The sequence below is a fragment of the Capricornis sumatraensis genome, chromosome 2, assembly GCF_032405125.1.
Source record: "Capricornis sumatraensis isolate serow.1 chromosome 2, serow.2, whole genome shotgun sequence".
NCBI classification, from domain to species: Eukaryota; Metazoa; Chordata; class Mammalia; order Artiodactyla; family Bovidae; genus Capricornis; species Capricornis sumatraensis.
In genome coordinates this window covers 129,710,703-129,731,354 of record NC_091070.1, presented here as the reverse complement: position 1 = coordinate 129,731,354, position 20,652 = coordinate 129,710,703, and the positions used below count along the sequence as shown (strand labels likewise).

At 33.7% G+C, this 20,652-nt stretch overlaps 1 protein-coding gene across 2 annotated transcripts in view; it reads left to right on the top strand.

Annotated features, from left to right (window-relative positions):
- The window catches only part of SYCP1 (synaptonemal complex protein 1), a 133,761-nt gene continuing 113,109 nt past the window's right edge, over positions 1-20,652 (top strand). For both annotated transcript variants that reach the window (XM_068965526.1, XM_068965525.1), the window contains exons 1-10: positions 1-108; positions 1,272-1,356; positions 1,537-1,580; positions 1,749-1,805; positions 3,374-3,538; positions 4,275-4,342; positions 7,129-7,202; positions 16,973-17,031; positions 18,281-18,350; positions 18,940-19,013. In XM_068965526.1, coding sequence (XP_068821627.1) covers positions 1-108; positions 1,272-1,356; positions 1,537-1,580; positions 1,749-1,805; positions 3,374-3,538; positions 4,275-4,342; positions 7,129-7,202; positions 16,973-17,031; positions 18,281-18,350; positions 18,940-19,013 — 804 coding nt within the window. The remainder of the gene's footprint in view (positions 109-1,271; positions 1,357-1,536; positions 1,581-1,748; positions 1,806-3,373; positions 3,539-4,274; positions 4,343-7,128; positions 7,203-16,972; positions 17,032-18,280; positions 18,351-18,939; positions 19,014-20,652) is intronic.

Genomic DNA, 20,652 nt, shown 5'->3' with positions numbered 1-20,652 from the left:
ATGGAAAAACAAAAGCCGTTTAAATTGTTTGTGCCACCAAGATTAAGTAGCAGTCAAGTATCTGCCGTGAAACCTCAGACTTCGGGAGGAGATTCTAATTTCTTCAAGGTAAATTTGCATATGAATTTTGATTTGATTATTCTTTAGGTAAAGAAAGCAAAGTGAACTTTCCTACTGGTGATGTTGTATAATTTTTTTGTCTGTAAATATCGTCTCATTTGATATTGCTATTTAATCTCATTTAATCTTGCTATTCTCAAGTATATTGAATAGCATTGCTTTGAATTAATAATAAGCATACTTAATGTGTTTAGGCATCATTCATTTAAAGAAATAATCAGTGGTGCTTTAGAATTCTGCGTACATAATGGGACCTGCTTATTTTAATCCTCCCTTGCTTTCTTAAAATGTTTTAAAGCAACTTATATACAAGAGGATATAAATTAGAAGAAAGTGTTAGAATCAAGGAAAATTAAGAAAATTTAGACAAATATATCGATATACTGGTAAAAATTAGTGTGACTGAAGTTAAAATTTGATTCTGAGCTTCCTGGTTGACAGGATAAAAAGGGAAATTTGTACATGTAGTTTTTTTTAGGAAAGGAGGAATTATATCAAGTTTCTCAGGCAAAATAGAGTTTTTTTTTAGTAATTAAATTTCTCAAGTGGAACTGTATGTTGGAGATGGGATGAAACAATGAATATTTTAATTTTCTATGCTGTAGAAAAATTGCTGTGTCTTTATAGCCAAGAGTATAATGCTAAAAATCTATTCAGTGAAGAAAATTCTCAATTCTACTAGGGGAAAGATATTAATAAAATTGAAGAAAACTAATATTCCAGGCTACTAATTGAATTTACTTATATTATTCCTGAGTACTTATAAAACACGTGTAATGTAATTTTAGTTAGCTTTCTCTTATAAGTGAAAATTAAAAATTTTTGCTCTGTTTACATACCAAGGTCATTTGATATTTTTAACACAATGTATACATTAAAGAGGGGCTTCCCGGGTGGCTCAGTGGGTAAAGTGTCTGCCTGTAATGCGGGAGACCTGGGTTTGATCCCTGGGTTGGGAAGATCCCTTGGAGAAGGAAATGGCAACCCACTCCAGTATTCTTGCCTGGAAAATCCCATGGACGTTAACATTAAAGAATTTACAATTATAGTCACTTCTTTAAGGAGATGTATATGCAATTACATATTATTTACACTGCTAGTTATTAGAGTGATATGGGACAGTGTGTTTAAGAACTTCTTTGTGTTTCTAGGGTTTCAACAAATGTGTTGAAGATGATTTTGGTTTTCCATTTGCAATGACTAATGTCTCCAAAAATGGGGAAAACATTGATTCAGGTAGGAGACTAGAATAGCAATGTATTACCTGTGTAGAAGCATTTTAAAAATATACTTTGCTAGATATCAAATATAAGTATTATATTGATTGACATTAGCCTTGACATTAAAGCTGGATATAATACTTAGTATAAAAAATAAGATGTTGGCATTTAATTCTAGTTGTCTTTTATCTTGCAGATCCTGCTTTACAAAAAGTTAACTTTTTGCCCATGCTTGAACAGGTCAGTTATGTATAGTGTATATGGATATAACCTGTTTAGGTATTGAATTGCTTATTTGAAAAAGAAAAAATTCTTTAGTTGTTGGATTACTAGTCTTCAGTATTTAATTGCTACTATTTGGAAACATCAGAAATATTTTCTCACAGGATAAATTTATTCATTTTTCAGACTGATAATTCTGACAGTTGTCATTACCAGGAGGGACTAAAAGACTCTGATTTTGAGGTCAGGAAATTTCCTATTCATATTTAATTTATTATAATTGGAGTATCATTTATTATTACTTGTGTTTATCTTTCTTTTGAGGCTTCCAAAGAGTTAATATTTAGTTATTGTTTTAAGTTACATTCTTTAAACCTTTTATCCCCTTCGTTTTCTTTTAAATTTGCTGAAATGGTAGGCCTCTGTATTTTCCTGGATTATAAAAGCATCCATTCTTAAGAGGTAATTTAACTTTAAATCATAAAAATCAATAATAGAAAAGGGGCCTATTATACAGAGTGAAGTAACTCAGAAAAAGAAAGATAAATACTGTATACTAATGCATATCTATGGAATCTAGAACGATGGTACTGATGAATTTATTTGCAGGGCAGTAATGGAGAAACAGAGAATAGACTTACGAACACGGGAAAGTTGGAGGAAGGAGAGGGTGAGATGTATGGAGAGAGTAACATGGAAACTTATATGTAAAATAGACAGCCAATAGAAATTTGCTGTATGACTTAGGGAACTCAGACAGGGACTCTGTAACAACCTAGAGGATGGGATGGAGAGGGAGATGGGAGGGAGGTTCTAGAGGGAGGGGACATAACCTATACCTATGGCTGATTATTTTGATAATTGGCAGAAAATAACAAAATTCTATAAAGCAATTATCCTTCAATTAAAAAATAGGAAATATCACAAAATAAGTAATAAAGTACCCTTCTCAAAAAAAAAAAAAAAGGAGAGATGGATACAATATGTGAGAAGGCTGAGACTTAAGCCAGTATTTTACAAAATATTCTTGAATTAGCAGGTATGATTGTCAGGCTTACTGTCTAAAGAATTTGTAGGATATACTCTACTTTTGATTTTAGTTATAAAAATCATTCTTATGGCACATAGATGTCTTTAAAATAGACATTCCATGGCCTGATAAAATGCTATATGTTTGTTGCTGGGATTATGGTATCACAAATTTATAAATATGGAATTCCTAAATTTTGATAATAGAACTATCAAAGAGTGATTAGGAAAAAATAACTTCTGATATTTATCTTATAATATGTAAATTGTTGATGCAGGAAATCTGAACAAAATCTCAGGCTAAATGAAAGAACTTGTGTTCAGTATTATTTTTTGTGTCATTGTATTGTAAACTTCATATCCTTTGGTTAACTCTTAAACTGTGTAACCAAAATGTTGTAAGACCTCGGCTAAAATTTACAGATTTGTAGAGTGATTTATTTTAGCTTTTAACCAGCTAGATTCTCTAATTGACTTAAAGATTTCTAACTTCTGACTTAACGTACATTTTGAAGTAATTTGATTTTATTCAGCAATGAATAACTTAGTCAAGAGATCAGTAACCTTAGTCAAGTGATCAAGTTATAAAGTAGAGTAGCTAGTATTGCCTTAGTAGTTAAAAAAAAGTTAACATAGCTTTCAGTATGATATTAGGGCAAAAACTGAGGAGAGATTTGGTCTCAAGTACTAAGATACTCATGGATGTTTTCAATAAGCAGCTGTAGTTTGGTTATACTAAACTTTGAACAATTAACAGTCTTTGAAAACTTATTTTATAATAGAATTCAGAGCCAATGAGCAGACTATATTCAAAACTGTATAAGGAGGCTGAAAAGATCAAGAAGTGGAAAGTGAATGTAGAATCTGAACTGAAGCATAAAGAAAACAAGTTGCAAGAAAATAGAAAAATAATTGAAGCACAGCGGAAAGCCATTCAAGAACTACAGGTATAATGAGACTCAGAATTGAAAATATGGTATAGTAAATCTTATAATGCTATTTAAACCAAAGTGTTACTTCATAGTTAACTTAGGTTTATCTTGTTTCCATCATGTGGATTTTAAGAATGGTGCTTTTTTGAAGTTTCATTAATATTAGTTGCATGTCAGTTTTAGGATGAACACATAGGAGAGGTTACACAAAGCTTAATTAAATGTCTAGGGAAACTAACTTATTTTAGATAAAGATTGAGTTAATGATTCTAATTATAGAGTTTTAATTTTTACTAGTTTCTATTCCTGATGATGTTTTGTTTGATATAAATGTGTTTTTTTTAATATATTATAAAATGACATTTTCTAATATATAAAGAAGCAGATAAAACTTTGAATTTGAAGCTGTTTAGCTTCAATATTGTGGCATGATGAAAGAAAAATTTTGAGAAAATGTAACACTGGGTTAGGACAAAGATAAAGCACTTTTTCAAAATGTTTATGGAAGATAATCTTCCATAAAAATATTGGATGCATTTTGGAGATGATTCAGGAAACCTTATTTTAGATTGATGAAAGTGAGACCCATATTCTTACAGGTTATCTATAAGTGTGAAAAAAGTTCTTTTTTATGTTCTAAAAAATAATTTTTATAGACCATCATAACAAGTTAGAAATGCTGCTTAATGATTATACTTGTTTATTTTGCTAACTAAAACGTGATGAAATGTTCTTCTGTCTTGTAAATTAGTTTGAAAATGAAAAAGTAAGTTTGAAATTAGAAGAAGGAATTCAAGAAAATAAAGATTTAATAAAGGAGTAAGTAATAATTTAATGAATTTGCTCTTTAAAAATTTATTTTTATTTCAAGGTAATTATTAAAATAATTTCCAAAAATTTAATGACCTCTTTCTGTTGTATAATATTAATTGATATATAGAATTATGTCTGGGTGCTGTGGAGAAAAGGAAGACATACATATTTTACATTCTTTCATTTGGCAAACTGGTCCCTGACTAATAACTTCTAACATTTAAAAAAATTTTTTTCACTTTTTAAAATGACCAGCAGAGGAAGCCATTATTTGGTGTTGAAAAGGGTGCTTGATAGTCCTGTATTTACAACTGCCTGTGTGGATTGTATACCTTTCTGTTTGATTATTGTTTTAGATGAAGCTCTTGCAGAATAGGGCTCAACTTAGTTCCAATCTGATTCTCACTGTCAAATTCCTGTTTTTGCCAGTGGTGCGATCATTCTTCCATTAACTTTGGCTTAAAACTTTATTTATTTATTTTTTAATATAAATTTATTTATTTTTAAATATAAATTTATTTATTTTAATTGGAGGTTAATTACTTTACAATATTGTATTGGTTTTGCCATACATCAACATGAATCCACCACAGGTATACACATGTTCCCCATCCTGAACCCCCTTCCCTCTTCCCTCCCCGTACCATCCCTCTGGGTCGTCCCAGTGCACCAGCCCCAAGCATCCAGTATCATGCATCAAACCTGGACTGGCGGGCTTGAAACTTTAGTATCATCTTTGACTTTTCCTTTTCTTTGTTCTAGGCAATAGCTAAACTTTATTTTCTGCTTCTTTCACTCAGATGGTATCATGCAGAATTTAATAGAAAAATGTAATTGTTTAATTTATCTGCCAAGTAAATGTTGAATGGTTAGAATATAATGTGAATCCACATATAGTGATAAATTTATTTCTATTTGCTTTAAGTTAAACATCATGCTGAATATGATTCTAGAAGGCTTCTCACCTTGTCAGTAAAGTTGCTAATAAGTGAAAAATATTATTACAGCATATTGTTTTAGCTTAATTCAAAGACAACCTATGATTTTCCAGAAAAATCTAGATGTTTACCTTAAGTTTTTTTTCTGGCTAAATATGTTTGGATATTAGGGGAAGGAAGAAAGAGGAAGTTTCTAAAATTGTGTGCCTACTATATGTTTGGTACTTGTCACCTTTATATGGATATGTGATTGAGTTTCTATAGTATACATGTGTGCATGCTAAGTTGTGTCTGACTCTCTGTGATTTCATGGACTGTAACCCACCAGGCTCTTCTGTTCATGGGATTTTCCAGGCAAGACTACTGGAGTGGGTTGCCATTTCCTCTTCCAGGGCGTGTCCCTGACACAGGGATCAAACCTGAGTCTCCTGTGTCTTCTGCATTGGCAGGCAAATTCTTTACCACTGGAGGGCACCACCTGGGAAGGCCTTCTACAGTATAAGGCAGATCTGAAGTCTTCTATAGCCCTAATACCAGTATTTGGTAACTTGTGAACTTTCTTAAATTGCTGCTGTCTCCATTAATAAACAGTTGACTTTTTTTTTATGGATACTGTAACTGCTTAGTTTATGTATATAGCATACACTGTAGTGTGGAACAGTATAGTATGATATAGTATAATATAGAATTTATGCCATTTTTCTGAGGTGGGAGAGAGTGACTATATTTTGGTGTGATATCTTTCTATTTTAAACACTTGATTCAGTTGAGTGTCAGTTTTGGTCTCAAATTGTCAGTTGTCATTCGAGAGCACCTAACATGTAGTTAAGAGCTTTGTCAGAATGTAGATAAGAAACAAAGTAATACTTAGAATAATAGAGTGACTTGATTATTGGATAACAAATTTAATATTAATAGAAAGTCACTCAGATCAACCAATTATTCGCTTGATCATGACTTTCTGAAAGGAATGTAGATTTTAGTGTATTCTTTCTTTTTTTCTTTTTGTATTTTTTCTTGAGTTTGAAAGAGACTTTGGGTATTTAAAAATCATATTCCTGGCTTGTAATAGAAGTTTGAGATACTGTAACTTTACTGAATTTGTTTAAATTTTTCTAACAGTTTTTTTGGCAGAGTCTGAGGGTTTTCTATATATAATAAAGTTATCTGCAAATAGTGACAGTTTTACTTTGTTCTTTCTGATTTGAGTACCTTTTATTTCTTTTTCTTGTCTTTTGCTGTGGTGGTGAAAATGAGCATCCTGTCCTGTTTCTGATCTTAGAGGACAAACTTTCAGCTTTTCAGGGCTGAATATGATGTTAGCTGTGGGCTTGTTATATATGGCTTTTATTATGTTGATATAGGTTCCCTGTATATGCACTCTGTTAAGAATTTTTATCATAAATGAGTTTTGAATTTTCTCAAATGCTTTCTCTGCTTCTGTGAGATGATTAGAGGTTTTATTCACATAATGAAATTCAGGAAATTACTCATTTTATGTTTTGAAGGTAAGATAGTTGGAATATTTCTGGAGTAATTAGTAAATGAAGATCCCAATCCTGTCTTCTCATTTTATTTCTTAGGTGAATCTGGAACTGTTACTAAGAGATTATTGAAAGCTACTTGTTAAGGAGGCTTTTACTTTCAAAGAAGGCAATTATTAAATCATCTTTGCAAATAGTACAGTCGACCTATTTTCCTTCATATAGTCACTTATGAGTGATTCATGATATATATAAAATATTATAATGTTTTAAGAATTTCTTTAAAATTATAGTAATATTCAATAACTTTTAGATATGATTTTGCTTTGAGATCAGATTACATTTATGCAAATTCTTTCCTTTGTTCCAGGAATAATGCTACAAGACATTTATGTAATCTACTCAAAGAAACTTGTGCCAGATCTGCAGAAAAGACAAAGAAATGTAAGTATCTTTTCTTGTTTTACATGATTTTATGAATTTGTTATTACTTTAATGATGGGAGGTGGAGAGGGGAACATATTATCTTTTAATTTTTTGAAACCAGTTTTTATTTGAACATGTTATATGTGTTTTTTTTATTAAGTGTCTTATACCATTTCTTTATATAATAACTAGAATTAATGTCTCATAACCATTTCTTTATATAATAACTAGATTCTTAATTCTTTGAGCTTTGAAAGCACAAAGGTTTTTGAAAGATAATATTACATATTTCAAAAGGTATATATTGATACTTGACATTTATGGTTAATTCTCGTTTTTGTTAAAGTGTGATCTTGAGAGTAACCTCTTCTGTCTAGAACAACCAGGAAGTTGAATCAAAAATGATATATAGTCATATTCATAATAGAAAATACTGATGGAGGGCTATGCTGAAAACATAGTACTTAAGAATAGCAATGTAGTATTTATAAATAGAATTCTCAAATTTCTTCTAAAGAAACATCATTTTAGAGGTTTTAGCAGGGGAGCGCAGCTACTCGCATACATTTGACCGAAGGCCGGTCCTCCTCTATTGGGGATGGTCACCCTCTTCGACCGACCTCGCAGCTTCGGGAGGGATGCACATGGAGCGGTGAGGGAGGAAGGGGACACCCGCCTAGCCAGCCAGATAAGCTGAATCAACCCTGGTGATCAATGGGGTGACAGATGTCACAACCAGATTGCCCTCACATCGTAAAGAAACATTATTTTAAAACATTCTATTAAGGTTGTGGTATATATGTAAAAGTGCATGTATTTATTCTGTGCATATTTTGATGTTAATTGTAAAGCAGGAATTTTTTTGTTTTGATGAAAAACATTGTCTGATTTTTCAAAAATACTAGTGTTTGTCTTTGTCATTAATCTGACACCAGCTCTATTTGTTTCTGCCAAGAATCTATTGGGAAATACTGTGTACCTGCTTTTCCAGGATAGCTTCTATTTTTCAAATTTTAATTGATATCGCACAGCTTATTGCTTAACTCTTGGACTGAAGAGTTAGATATCCCTATGTTCAAATTCAAACTTCCAGTTTTTATCTGCCTGATCTTGAATAATTTATGTAACCTCTCTGTCCTTCTGTTTATTAAAGTACCTCAGACTTCCCTGGTAGCTCAGACAGTAAGCGTCTGTCTACAATGTGAGAGACCTGGGTTTGATCCCTGGGTTGGGAAGATTCCCTGGAGAAGGAAATGGCAACCCACTCCAGTACTTCTTGCCTTGAAAATCACGTGGACGGAGGAGCTTGGTGCAGGCTACTATCCATGGAGTTGCAAAGAGTCGGGCACAACTAAGCGACTTCACTTTCACTTAGTGTTGTTTAGAGAATTAAATTAGGTAGTAAATATAAAATGCTTAGAACAGTGCAAAGTACTCAATATATATTAGCTCTTAATGTTGTTTCCAGTATTGCTAGTTTTTTATTCTTGATCCCTGCCTATAGTACTTAGCTTTTGTAACTATATATACTTTCTAGAATGTACTGCTCCACTATCAGCAGTTCCACTATACCCTGTTTATTCAACTTTCAAGATTAACTTTTCTGCCTAGATATAAAAAGTGGTGAAAAGTATATGGATGTGGGTAGAGAATCTATATTGATTACCTTGTAGGAAGTAACCTGGGCTAGAGAGACAAGGCTGTTAGTTCTTTCTTCTGTTTAGTTTTAAGCTAAATCAGAGATTAGTTGGTGGGAGAGGTTAGAAGAACTTTTTAAATAGGTGCTCTCTTATATGAACTAAAGAGTGTATCTTTTTTCCCCAGTATTTCGGTTTATCTATTTATTTATGGCCATGCTGTATGGCTTGTGGGATCTTAGTTCCCCAAATAAGGATTGAACCTGTGCCCTTGGCAGTGAAAGTATAGAGTTCTAACCACTGGACTGCTGGGGAAGTCCCTGCTCCTCTTTCAAGGCTTTTTTGATGTTGAGCTACATGATCTGTTTCTGTGTTTTGGAGATTAATCCTTTGTTGGTTGCTTTGTTTTCAAATATTTTCTTCCATTCTGAGGGTTATCTTTTTGTTTTGTTTATGATTTTCTTTGCTGTGCAAAACCTTTTAAGTTTAATTAGGTCCCAGTTATTTTCATTACTCTAGGAGGTGGATCGAAAAAGATCTTGTTGCAAGTTATGACAAAGAGTGTCCTGCCTACGTTTTCTTTTGAGAGTTTTATAGTATATGGCATTATATTTAGTTCTTTTATTCATTTTGAGTTTTTTTTCTGTGTTAGAGTTTTCTAATTTCATTTGTTTACATTTGTAGCTGTCTAGTTTTCCCAGTGTCACTTATTGAAGATATTGTTTTTTCTTCATTGTACATTCTTGCCCTAAAAAAGTCTTAATACTTGCTTTATATTTAGTGTGAACTCCATATGTATTCTTGCTTTAAGCCTTTATTTTTCTATTGTGATTTTCTGTTTTTTATTCATTCAACATTAAAAAAAAACCTACTATGCACCATGAAATGTTCTAGATGCTGAGGAAAAACAATAGTAAAGATACAAATTTTCTGCTATTACGGAGTATGTACTCTAGTAAGGGGACACATACCATAAATGAGTAAATATAATGTATGTTAGGTGCTGATAACTGTTTAAAAAGAGAATATTTTGGGATAGAGTATTTGGGGAAGTTTTTTTCTGATTAAGTGGTATTTGATTAAAGACCTGAATAATTGAGGGGCTGTACCATGAAGCTGTTTTGGGAATGAGTATTTCAGACTGAAGAAATAGTAAATGCAAAATCCCTTAGTCGAGAGCCTGTTTAATCTTTTCAATTCATAATAATGAGGTCAATGTGCTGTTACTTCCCGTATTTCTTACCTTTTTTTGGTTTCTATTTTAACAGATAGGCAATTCAGGTTCAGATCACAAGTTTTATCTTACCTTTTGTGTGTGGGGATTCCATTACCAGTTCAGTTTTCAAAGCTTTTGCTGTGTTACTTTGGGTCTGTTTCATATATGCTCCACTCAAGATTAGATTGGTTCTGGATAGTGATTTCAGAGCCTCTGCTGTATTTGCCTTGGGTCTATCTTGAGTATGCACATTCTCCCTTTTCCCTATGGGACTTGTACCTAGTCATACAAATAATTAGCAATCCTCTTCTCCAGCTCTCTCTAGCATTACCCTCCTCACCCTCAGCCTTAAAGAGGTCTTGTCCTTTTGTCCTTCGGCCAGAATCATGGAGTTTCTCCTCGGGTTTTGTATGTCTGTTTCTGCCGTGGCTGCTGTAGCTCCACTTCTGGGGCCACCCTTGAGACAGGGCTGGAAGAGAGAAAAAAAAAATTAGAATTTCCTGTTGGTGCTCATGCTTCTTGTTAGATTTCTGCTGGGCCCTTCAGTTCAGTTCAGTCGCTCAGTCGTGTCTGACTCTGCGACCCCATGAATTGCAGAACGCCAGGCCTCCCTGTCCATCACCAACTCCCGGAGTTCACTCAGACTCACATCCATCGAGTCGGTGATGCCATCCAGCCATCTCATCCTCGGTCGTCCCCTTCTTCTCCTGCCCCCAATCCCTCCCAGCATCAAAGTCTTTCCCAATGAGTCAGCTCTTCACATGAGGTGGCCAAAGTACTGGAGTTTCAGCTGTAGCATCATTCCTTCCAGAGAAATCCCTGGGCTGATCTTCAGGATGGACTGGTTGGATCTCTTACATTTTTAATAATTCTAGGAGAAAAGGTAGGAAAAAACTAAACAAACAGGGAACTTGCCTTCACATGAGTCACTTCTTCAGGTTTTTACTTTTCTTCCCAATCTACCTGCTTTTGCTTAGTTTTCAGATTCTTTAAGTAGTTGCTTTATGGATTTCATTCTGAGTTTTTGTTGTAATCAGTGGTAGAGAAAGGCTATAGGCTTATTCCATCCTGACTGATACTGGAAATTGGTTTAGATTTTCTCAGTTATAATTCTCAACTATTCTTGGTCTGATGATTCATTATTATCTTTTTAGGTCATTGTTTCTTTTAATAACTCAAAAAATTCCTCCATATTTTTAAATGTCTTTGGGAGGAAGGTTGGTGTGAATTACTTTGTTGTTACCAGAAAACAGAGTCCTGGACATTTTTTCAAAATATAGATCAAATAATGTCACTGGCTAATTTTTTCAGTGGCTTTCCATTATTTTCAGGATAGCATGGTTTTGCCACTTCCCTTTGGCTTGCCAAATGTTTCTGCATGCTCCACATAAACAGGCTCATGGAGAACTAAACAGATTATGCTTCTGAGTTTTCATATATGTTTATTGGCTGATCCTCCTTCCTTCTTCATCTTAATTCTTATTTGTCCTTCAGAATTCAGAATAATTATTACTACCATTGAGATATATTCTCTAAATTTTCACTCTGTCTTATATGCTCCTCTTCTTTTACTTAGTGCCCTTAGTATGCTTTTATCATGTATTTATCAGTGCCTTCAACAAATATTGAGTACCTACCACATGCTAGACATCTCACTGTAAGCTTGTAGGCAAGGGATCATGCCTTATTTGACTCAGTATATTCAATGCTTTGCCCAGTGTATGTGAAGATAGTAGGCAATAAATAAATGAATGAATGAATGGAGAATAAATTTGTTCTTAGATATTCCTTTAAAAAAAAACCTTTAAATGGCTGGCTGTTGCACACTTAAGTACATTGAAATTCTTTAGCCTGTCATTTGAAGTACTACATACATTTTTTTGGTAGCCTTACTATTTAATGTAAGGATTACTTTATGTTGGAAAGGACTTTAAAACTTTTTGTTCTATTTTTATATCCATTGCTTTAATTATCTTTATAGGAAATTAATAATTTCCTTTATGACTACCAAGTGGTAGTCTTTTCTGTGTTTGAATATAGTTATGGCTGAAACTCACTAACCCTGAGATTGCCATTTAAGGACAACTCTTATTTTTATGTTGAAATCTGTGTGTGTTTTGTTGTTGGTTTTTGGCTACGTCATGTAGCTTGTGGGATCTTAGTTCCCCACCAGGGATTGAACCCAGACCCCTTGCAACTGCCAGGGTTAGTTGAAATTAAGAAATTTAAACAGGGAGTTGAAATTTCTTATACTGAAATCTCTGTAGCTTCTTTATTCTTAATGTAATTCTTCTCCTTAAGACATATAGAAAAAGTCCAAAGCTCATTTTTATCTCTTTAGATTTTTAAAGATAGTTACTTGTCCTTTTTGAATCTTGTCTTCTATAACCTACATTTTCAAGATTCTTGGCGCTTTTGTTATTTTGGTTGGTCTGTTTGAATATTTAGGAGTACAGATCTGTATGAGGTAATCTAATTTGTAATTTGACCTGTGTAAAGGCCTATTACTTGTCTAATTGTAGGTGTCATCAATGAACTCTAAAGTCAGCTTATTTGCTAGTTACATTGTATTAAAGACTAGTGATTTCATTATTAATTAAAATCTTTAACTTTTTTTACTTCATTGTTTACACATGCATTTAGACTTTTGGATCCAAATAGCATTCTTTGCATTTGCTGCTAAGTCACTTCAGTCATGTCTGACTCTGTGTGACCCCATAGACGGCAGCCCACCAGGCTCCCCCATCCCTGGGATTCTCCAGGCAAGAACACTGGAGTGGGTTGCCATTTCCTTCTCCAATTCATGAAAGTGAAAGTGAAAGGGAAGTCGCTCAGTTGTGTCCGACTCTTCGCGACTCCATGGACTGCAGCCTACCAGACTCCTCCGTCCATGGGATTTTCCAGGCAAGAGTACTGGAGTGGGGTGCCATTGCCTTCTCTGTTCTTTGCATTTATCCCTACTATAATTTCATTAGGCAGATCTCTATTTTAATCATGTACCACCACTTATTATTTTGGGATCCTGGCAAATAACATAATTTTTCTGTGTCACACTTTTGTTATCTATGAAATGGAGATAACCACAGTTCCATTTATCTATACTTAGATTTCTCCCTAAATATATATGTATTTATGTGTATATTTTTTTCCTTTGCCAGGACTCAGGCATTTTTTTGGTCCTTATGTCAGGTCAGTTTCTCTCTCTCCCTCAGATCTTGTCTCATCAGTAACAAAAATTTGGAATGACAGACTAAAGGTTTCAAACAACAGACAAGTTGCAACTCCATTACAACTCAAGCAGACATACCTTTTAGCTCAGTTAGTGAAGAACCACCTGCAATGCAGGAGACCCCAGTTCGATTCCTGGGTTGGGAAGATCTACTGAAGAAGGGATAGGCTGCCCAATCTAGTATTGTTGGGCATGCTTTGTGGCTCAGCTGGTAAAGAATCTGCCTGCAATATGGGAGACCTGGGTTTGATTCCTGGGTTGGGAAGATTCCCTGGAGAAGGTAAAGACTACCCACTCCAGTGTTCTGGCCTGGAGAATTCCCCGAACTGTATAGTCCATGGAGTCGCAAAGAGTTGAACACGACTGAGCAACTTTCGCTTTGTTTCACTTTCCCAAGACGTGGGAGCAGGCTGACCACAAAGGAGTCATTGTCCTCCCAACCCCTTTTGGCTTCCCTCTTTTTATACTTCTCCTCTCCTTTTTGTTGTGCCCTGTGCAAAATAGGGGTTTTACCCACTATCAGTCAAGAAAAAGAATGCAAATAGGCATAAGCTCAAGGCTGATTGACAGTTGCAATTTATATAACAGACTCTGTTGTGTATGTCTTCCCATAATTCAGTCTGTTATAATCAGATGTATATATGTATAGAATATTTATGAACCCTAAAAGGGCTCCTAGCTGTCTAAGGTTACTTGAACAAGCCCCTGTGGGTAATTTGTGCCTAGGACACAAGTACAGGAGTAAAGTAAGCCTCTGTGGTTATTTTGTAGCATATCTGTGAGCTCTCCTGAGTGTGTCTGGGATGGGTTTAAAGATCAGCTTGCATTCCTTTCCTCATTGCTCATGCCTAACTTCCTACCTAACACTTAAAAGTTAGTTTTGTCAGGACAGTCATTTAAATCTATGTGTAACACTCTTTCTTTAGACCAGAAAAGTTTTATGATATCTTTGGCCACTTATTCTGATTTATGTTTGGGCATACTTTTTATTTGTTGGCCCTTGTTTTTCATTTTTCTAATTGTTTTAATATTTGTTTTTTTTTTTTTTTACCTCTTTCATGTTCTCTTTTTTTTGTTTAATAGTATTTTTTTCATGACCTTGTGTAGATTTTCTAACCATATACACATTGAAATAAGCAAGAACTATCTAGAGTAAATAAACAAACAAGATGTTAAACTGTCTTTGGATTTAGTATAGTGGTTGAATCCTCTTTTGATATTTATAGTTGTATGGCCAGTCACTGAACAGTTTCTAATGTTTTCACCTTGCATGGATCTACTTTTGGTAGGGAATCTCCTTTCTGTCACTTCTGCCTGGTTTTCTGATACTCTGATAAATTTTGTGGAATATATGATTCTTAGTGAGTTTAGTCAACAAACTCAGGCATGCACAAAATTTTTATATCTTAAAATGTTAAAAAATCGTAAAGCCTTTATTCTGCTCACATGGAAGAAATTTGTCTTAGTAAATTTGAATTTTTCTTCATTACCTGGGGTTGTATATAAATTTGGGGGTGCCCATATAGTACCATGTGGTAGAGAGGGACATTGACTTCTCAGTCATCTGTCCTTTGAGACTTTCTTCATTTCTATTGGTATTCAGTTACTGGTCTACATAGATTGTTGCTAAGCTATTCCCGATACCATTCCTCAGGGCCTATTCAGTTGTGCTGATCCTGTGTGCTTTATCCTGCCATACTTAATTACACAGTGTGTTGGGACAAGGAAATTTGTGAAGCTAAGGTCCCATCTGTCTAGATATATTTGACAGTTATTTCTTCTCAGGTTATGTCGTCTTCCTAGGGATGACCGTCCCACTCTGCTCTTGGTTTGTGCAAAAAGAAAATCTCGGTCTCATTCTACTCTTGGTTTGCCTAAACTCTGTGGTTTCTGTGTTCCCCAACCCTGAGGCTTAGCTTGATGAATGTAGAGGGCTATGGAACCATTGCATAAGTACTTGCCAGAATCCAGTATGCTCTCTGTTTCCTTTTTAAAGGCTTCTTTCACTGCAAACTGTAAATATTTCTTAAGACTAGAGGATAGTAGCTTTGTTCTGATTTGTATATTTTGAAAATCTATTACTTGCTTATATCTTGACTCTTTCCCTTAACCCCAGTACTGGGGATTTGGAACTCAGACATTTTTGTTGCTTTTGGTTAAATCATCTCTTATCTAAGACAATGAATGCAGCAAGATCTAGTTGGCCAAATTAGGGCAAAGTAAGTATATATGTGTGTATGCATATAAGAGAGACAGAGAAAGAAATAAGGGATAGAGAGAGAGGGAAGGGAGGAGGGAAGGTGAAAGGAGGGAGTGAGCTGGGGGTGGGGAGATGAATAGATACCAAGAAAACAAAAAAGATAGGTTTTATTGGTTACAATTATTATATCAGTACATTAGAACACTTTACTACCAAAGTCCCTTCTCTATGCCCCCCATAGCAACTTGCTCCTGATAACTGTAAAGTACATCTATACCAATTTATTTTCTTTTTTTGTAGTTTTATTTTCTTTCCAGTACTTGTCTATTGGAAGAATGACTGGAGGGTATTTTGGAAGTACTAGTGATGATGGTAATGGGAAGATTGGAAGTGTTGGCAATAGGATGCAATTCTTTGGTACAAGTAGCTTTTGTGGAATAGAGATTTGTTGCTAACTGTGTTGGGTAGTAAATATGAGACAGTGAATGGATGGGGTGAGAAGGAGGAACTTTCTGTTGAAATACCAATGTGTTCTGTCTCTGTTTCTTTAACTGTTCCAGCCCTTTAATAGTCAAATAAAAGCGATCTGGCTCCTGTTCCACGTGCTTTGATAAGTCTAGAGCTCTTTCCAGTGTTTTTGAGAATACAAGAATACTTATATCTTCTAAAGTCAGTTCATTTCGCTCCTCATTGACATTTGAGTCTATCATAGCTGCCATTCTTGTTTTGCAGCTTGTTACTTAGAATCTGGAACTAATACCCTACCTTTAGTTTAACGTGGTTTTTGTGATTCTTGGCCTAAACAGGTGGAATGATGAAGGGATAGTCACATTGTCTTTTACTGCCTTGTGCCTTAATTCTCTGTAGTACCACATATCAACACTCAGTTTGAGTATAGTTAGAGGGAATCATTGCTCAGGTTAAAAAAAAAAAACTAAAAAAACTAAAAAAACCAAAAAACCAAAAAAACTAAAAAAAAAATACTAAAAAAAAATATTGTAGAGGATTTACAGGAGATTTCTCTTTGGGGCTACACTTATTCTTAGCTTGTTCTTGTCTTGATGTTTATCTTCCTTTCTGGCTCTTCAAAAAATAGAGCAGAAACAAGAGTGAGATTTGTGTTTCATTTAAAATTCACCTCATGAATCTTAAAAATACAAAGGAAAAATACTTCACAGATAGTTGTTAAATCCCTAATTATTGTAAATGCTGAAACTATAAATATATTACAAAATTTGAATAAATTAATGAGTAGTAATAATTCTATGAAAGGAAATTAGAGATAACTGAACAGCTCCAACTTTTGAGGTAGTTGTCATGAAGTATGACCATGCCTTATGTAAATTATTTTTAATACTACTTTAAATGACTCAAAAGATATACCAATATCCTTTACTAACACAGATTTTTAAATATTTTAATGCTTACCTGAGACATTTGACTGTTACCTTGTTGGAATCATAGTTGTTTTAAATTTAATTTTGAAATATTTTATGTTTATAACAGATGAATATGAACGAGAAGAAACTAGGCAAGTTTATATGGACCTAAATAGTAACATTGAGGTAAGTGGTAGTGAAAATCTGAATATTTTAAAGAGAGGCATTTCTAAGCAAATTAGAGTAATAGCTACAAAAATATGAACAATTGTTCTTGCTAAAGGGATTATTATTTACCTTTTGATATATGATTATATCTAGTAAAATTTTCAAGATTCCATACTATAAGTGTTAATGTTTTGTTTTTTAGTGTTTTTTTAATTTACATGTTAGTGATACCATTTAACTTAATTCATTAGATATTAACTCTGTGTCAGAGACTAGCACATTTTGGCACATAACCATTAATTTGAAAAACTTAGCAAGTATTAATCTGTGTCTGGTGCCTGTTTACTTTTTTTAAAAATCCCATTCCCTATCATTCTTCAGTTTGCTTCTCTGCTGTAATTCTTTCTTTTATGTTTCTCAGACTTGCTAAGCTCTTCCTGATCTTGCTTCTTTGAATTTGTTCTTTCTATCTAGAACTTTTCGTATCCAAAATCTTGTGCAAATATATATGCTTAATTCTGCTTTTTTATTACCCTCCTTATTGTTTCACCTGAAGTATCTTTCTACTCAGTCGTCTTCTCTCCTCACCTTGTCTTAACTTTCCTGAAGAGCACTTAAAACTACATGATATTTATTTGATATACAGGTGCACGTGTGTGCACGTGCGCGTGTTGTGCGCGCATGTGTGTGTGTGTCTATTTGTGTTGGTGTGTCTTCTTTCTTATACTGAAATGAAAGGATAAGGACTTTGTCTTACATCCTAAATGCCTAAAACAGTGCCTGGCACATAATTGACAGTAACTATTTATTAAATGAATAAATGAATTCATCCAGTTTTACAAATCAGGATTTGTTGAATGTTGAGTGAACTCATGCTGACAGGTAAGAAATATAATTTGAACTCTTATTGGGAGAGACCTCACAGAGATTATACTCTAATAGATTGTAAGCAAAAATCAATTGAAAATTATAGATTTTGATGTGGGCTATTAAGTAAATGACTAGAGTGCTAATAATTGTTTTGCTGCTCTTTGATATTATATAACCTGTCTCCAGTGCCTTTGAGCATCTGGGAAGCTATCATAACAGGCATTCTCAGTACATTTTCGTAAATTGTTTAATTATTAAAAGTTACAGAATTTTCATTATTCAATGTTGTATAGTTTTAAATGTAATGATCACTTGATACAAATTTATTATTTTCATTGCTTTAAGAAAGCTATTTAAAAAGCCTTAGTGTGATTCTTAAAACTTAAATATATTTCAGAAAATGATAATAGCTTTTGAGGAACTTCGTGTGCAAGCTGAGAGTTCCAGACTGGAAATGCATTTTAAGTGTAGGAATCTTTTTATTTTAAATATTACTCTTCTGCTATTTATATTTTTAATAGATTCTGTTAATGTTTTCATACCTTCTGCTTGATGCCTAAACTGTTGGAAACTTTTATGCTGTATATGGTTTTATAAGCCCCTCAAAATCTTGTGGAATGTGGCATAGGATTGGTATGTTAAAAATACCCTGTTAGCCTCAAAAGCTACATTTTCCCTGAAATCAAATTATGATTTGTACTTAAGTTTTTGAAAGTGTGATTTGGTCTTATTTTTACATTTCTTGGTCAAGTTGCATGTTAAAATAATAATAGATATACTTTTAAAATCTGTTATTTCAGACTAGTGTGTTATAAAGAAAAAACTTTTTTATATGTGCTGTTATAAAAATTGTAGAATTTTAGAAAGTTTTTCCAACTTAGATATTGTTAAATTTACTAAACAGAAGTTTAGCAGCAAGAACATAGCAGTTTCATCTTTTCAGAAACCATTGGAATTTAATATCTACATAAATAACAAAGTGAAATAAAATATCAGAAACTTAAAATTTTGTTTGTGATACAGTTATATTAAAGTATATTTGTTTTACTTTCAAAGTAAAGGAAGATTATGAAAAAATCCAACACCTTGAAGAAGAGTACAAGAAGGAATTAAATGACAAGGACAAGCAGGTATTTTTTATAAATCTATTTTTTGTATCCTTTATATTTGCTAATAAATGAGATACTTAAAATTTCAAGAGAAATTTTTATTTGCTGCCTGCTTGATAAAGTTCTGAATTTTAATATTATGTGTATTTAAATATATTTTCCGTATGCCTTAATTTCCATTGACTCAAATTTGCACATACTTAATGCTATCCCTTTTTAAAAAAATCAGTGAATCTTCTACAATATTTATATTAGTGGGTATTAGGACATTCTGTAAAAATATATAATTTTGTGAGGACTTTTGTTCAGATAAAAACTTCATAAAATATAAATATGATCATGATCATGCAACCCACATTTTGCAGTTTATTTTGAAATATGCGATTCATGACACCAATGAAGGTGAACTAAAACGTTCTTTTGCTTCTTTCTGTTAATGTCACATAGTGGGAAACTTGAAAGTGGTGAATTTATATTTTTTTAGAGTCACAAGAATGTTGATTTTAGATGATGATTATGCCAACTTTAACAGTTTCAAGACTTCTGAATCCAGAATGGAAAATGAAATATAGAAAGGAATCTTTGGGTAGTATAGTTATTTTGGCTATCATCTCTCTACTTCTCCCTATTTTTTCTGAGTTTTTATCTGACTTGGCACAAATACCTTATAATTATAGATAACAAGGATATGTACTTAAACAATAATGGCAAATACTAATTGAAAGTACAAAGAAGATTCTTAGAGTTTTCTGTAGAGTTTTCTATAAGTACTGGCTAAATAATAGAATTCTAATTTATGTATTATACTTTGATCTTTTAAAAAAGTTAGCATTTTTTTCCTGTATTTTAACCATATTTTTTTAACCAGATTTCTGAAAGAAGGAGGTAGTCTTAAAAGTGACACGTGTGCTTATTATACAGAACACAAAAATAGAATAAAGTGCTGAGAAGCTTGTTGGAATCCTGAGTGCGTGAGCTGAACTTTCAGATCTTGGGTGTTCTTTGTAAAAATGATGCTGTGGCCAGCTAGTGTTTTGCTGGGGACTCTGTGTTTGTTGTTTAGTTGCTTTGTTATATCTGAGTCTTTGCAACCCCATGTAGCACGCCAAGGTTTCCTGTCCTTCACTATCTCCCAGAGTTTGCTCAAACTCAAGTCGTTTGAGTTGGTGGTGTCATCCAACCATCTCATTCACTGTTGCCCCCTTTTCTTCCTGCTCTCCATCTTTCCTGTTTTTCCAGTGAGTTGGCTCTTCACATCAGGTGGCCAAAGTATTGGAGTTTCAGCTTCAGCATCAGTCCTTCCAGACAATATTCAGAGTTGATTTCCTTTAAGATTGACTGGTTTGATCTCCTTGCTGTCCAGGGGACTCTCAAGAGTCCTCTCCAGCACCACAGTTTGAAAGGATCAATTTTTCAACGGTTGGCTTTCCTTATGGTCCAACTCTCACATCCATACATGACTACTGGAAAAACCATTGCTTTGACTATACAGATCTTTGTTGGCAAAGTGCTTCTCTGCTTTTGAATACACTGTCTAGGTTTGTCATAGCTTTTCTTCCAAGGAACAAGCATCTTTTATTTTTGTTGCTGCAGTTATCATCAGCAGCGATTTTGGAGCCCAAGAAAATAAAATCTGTTACTGTTTCCACTTTTTCCCCAT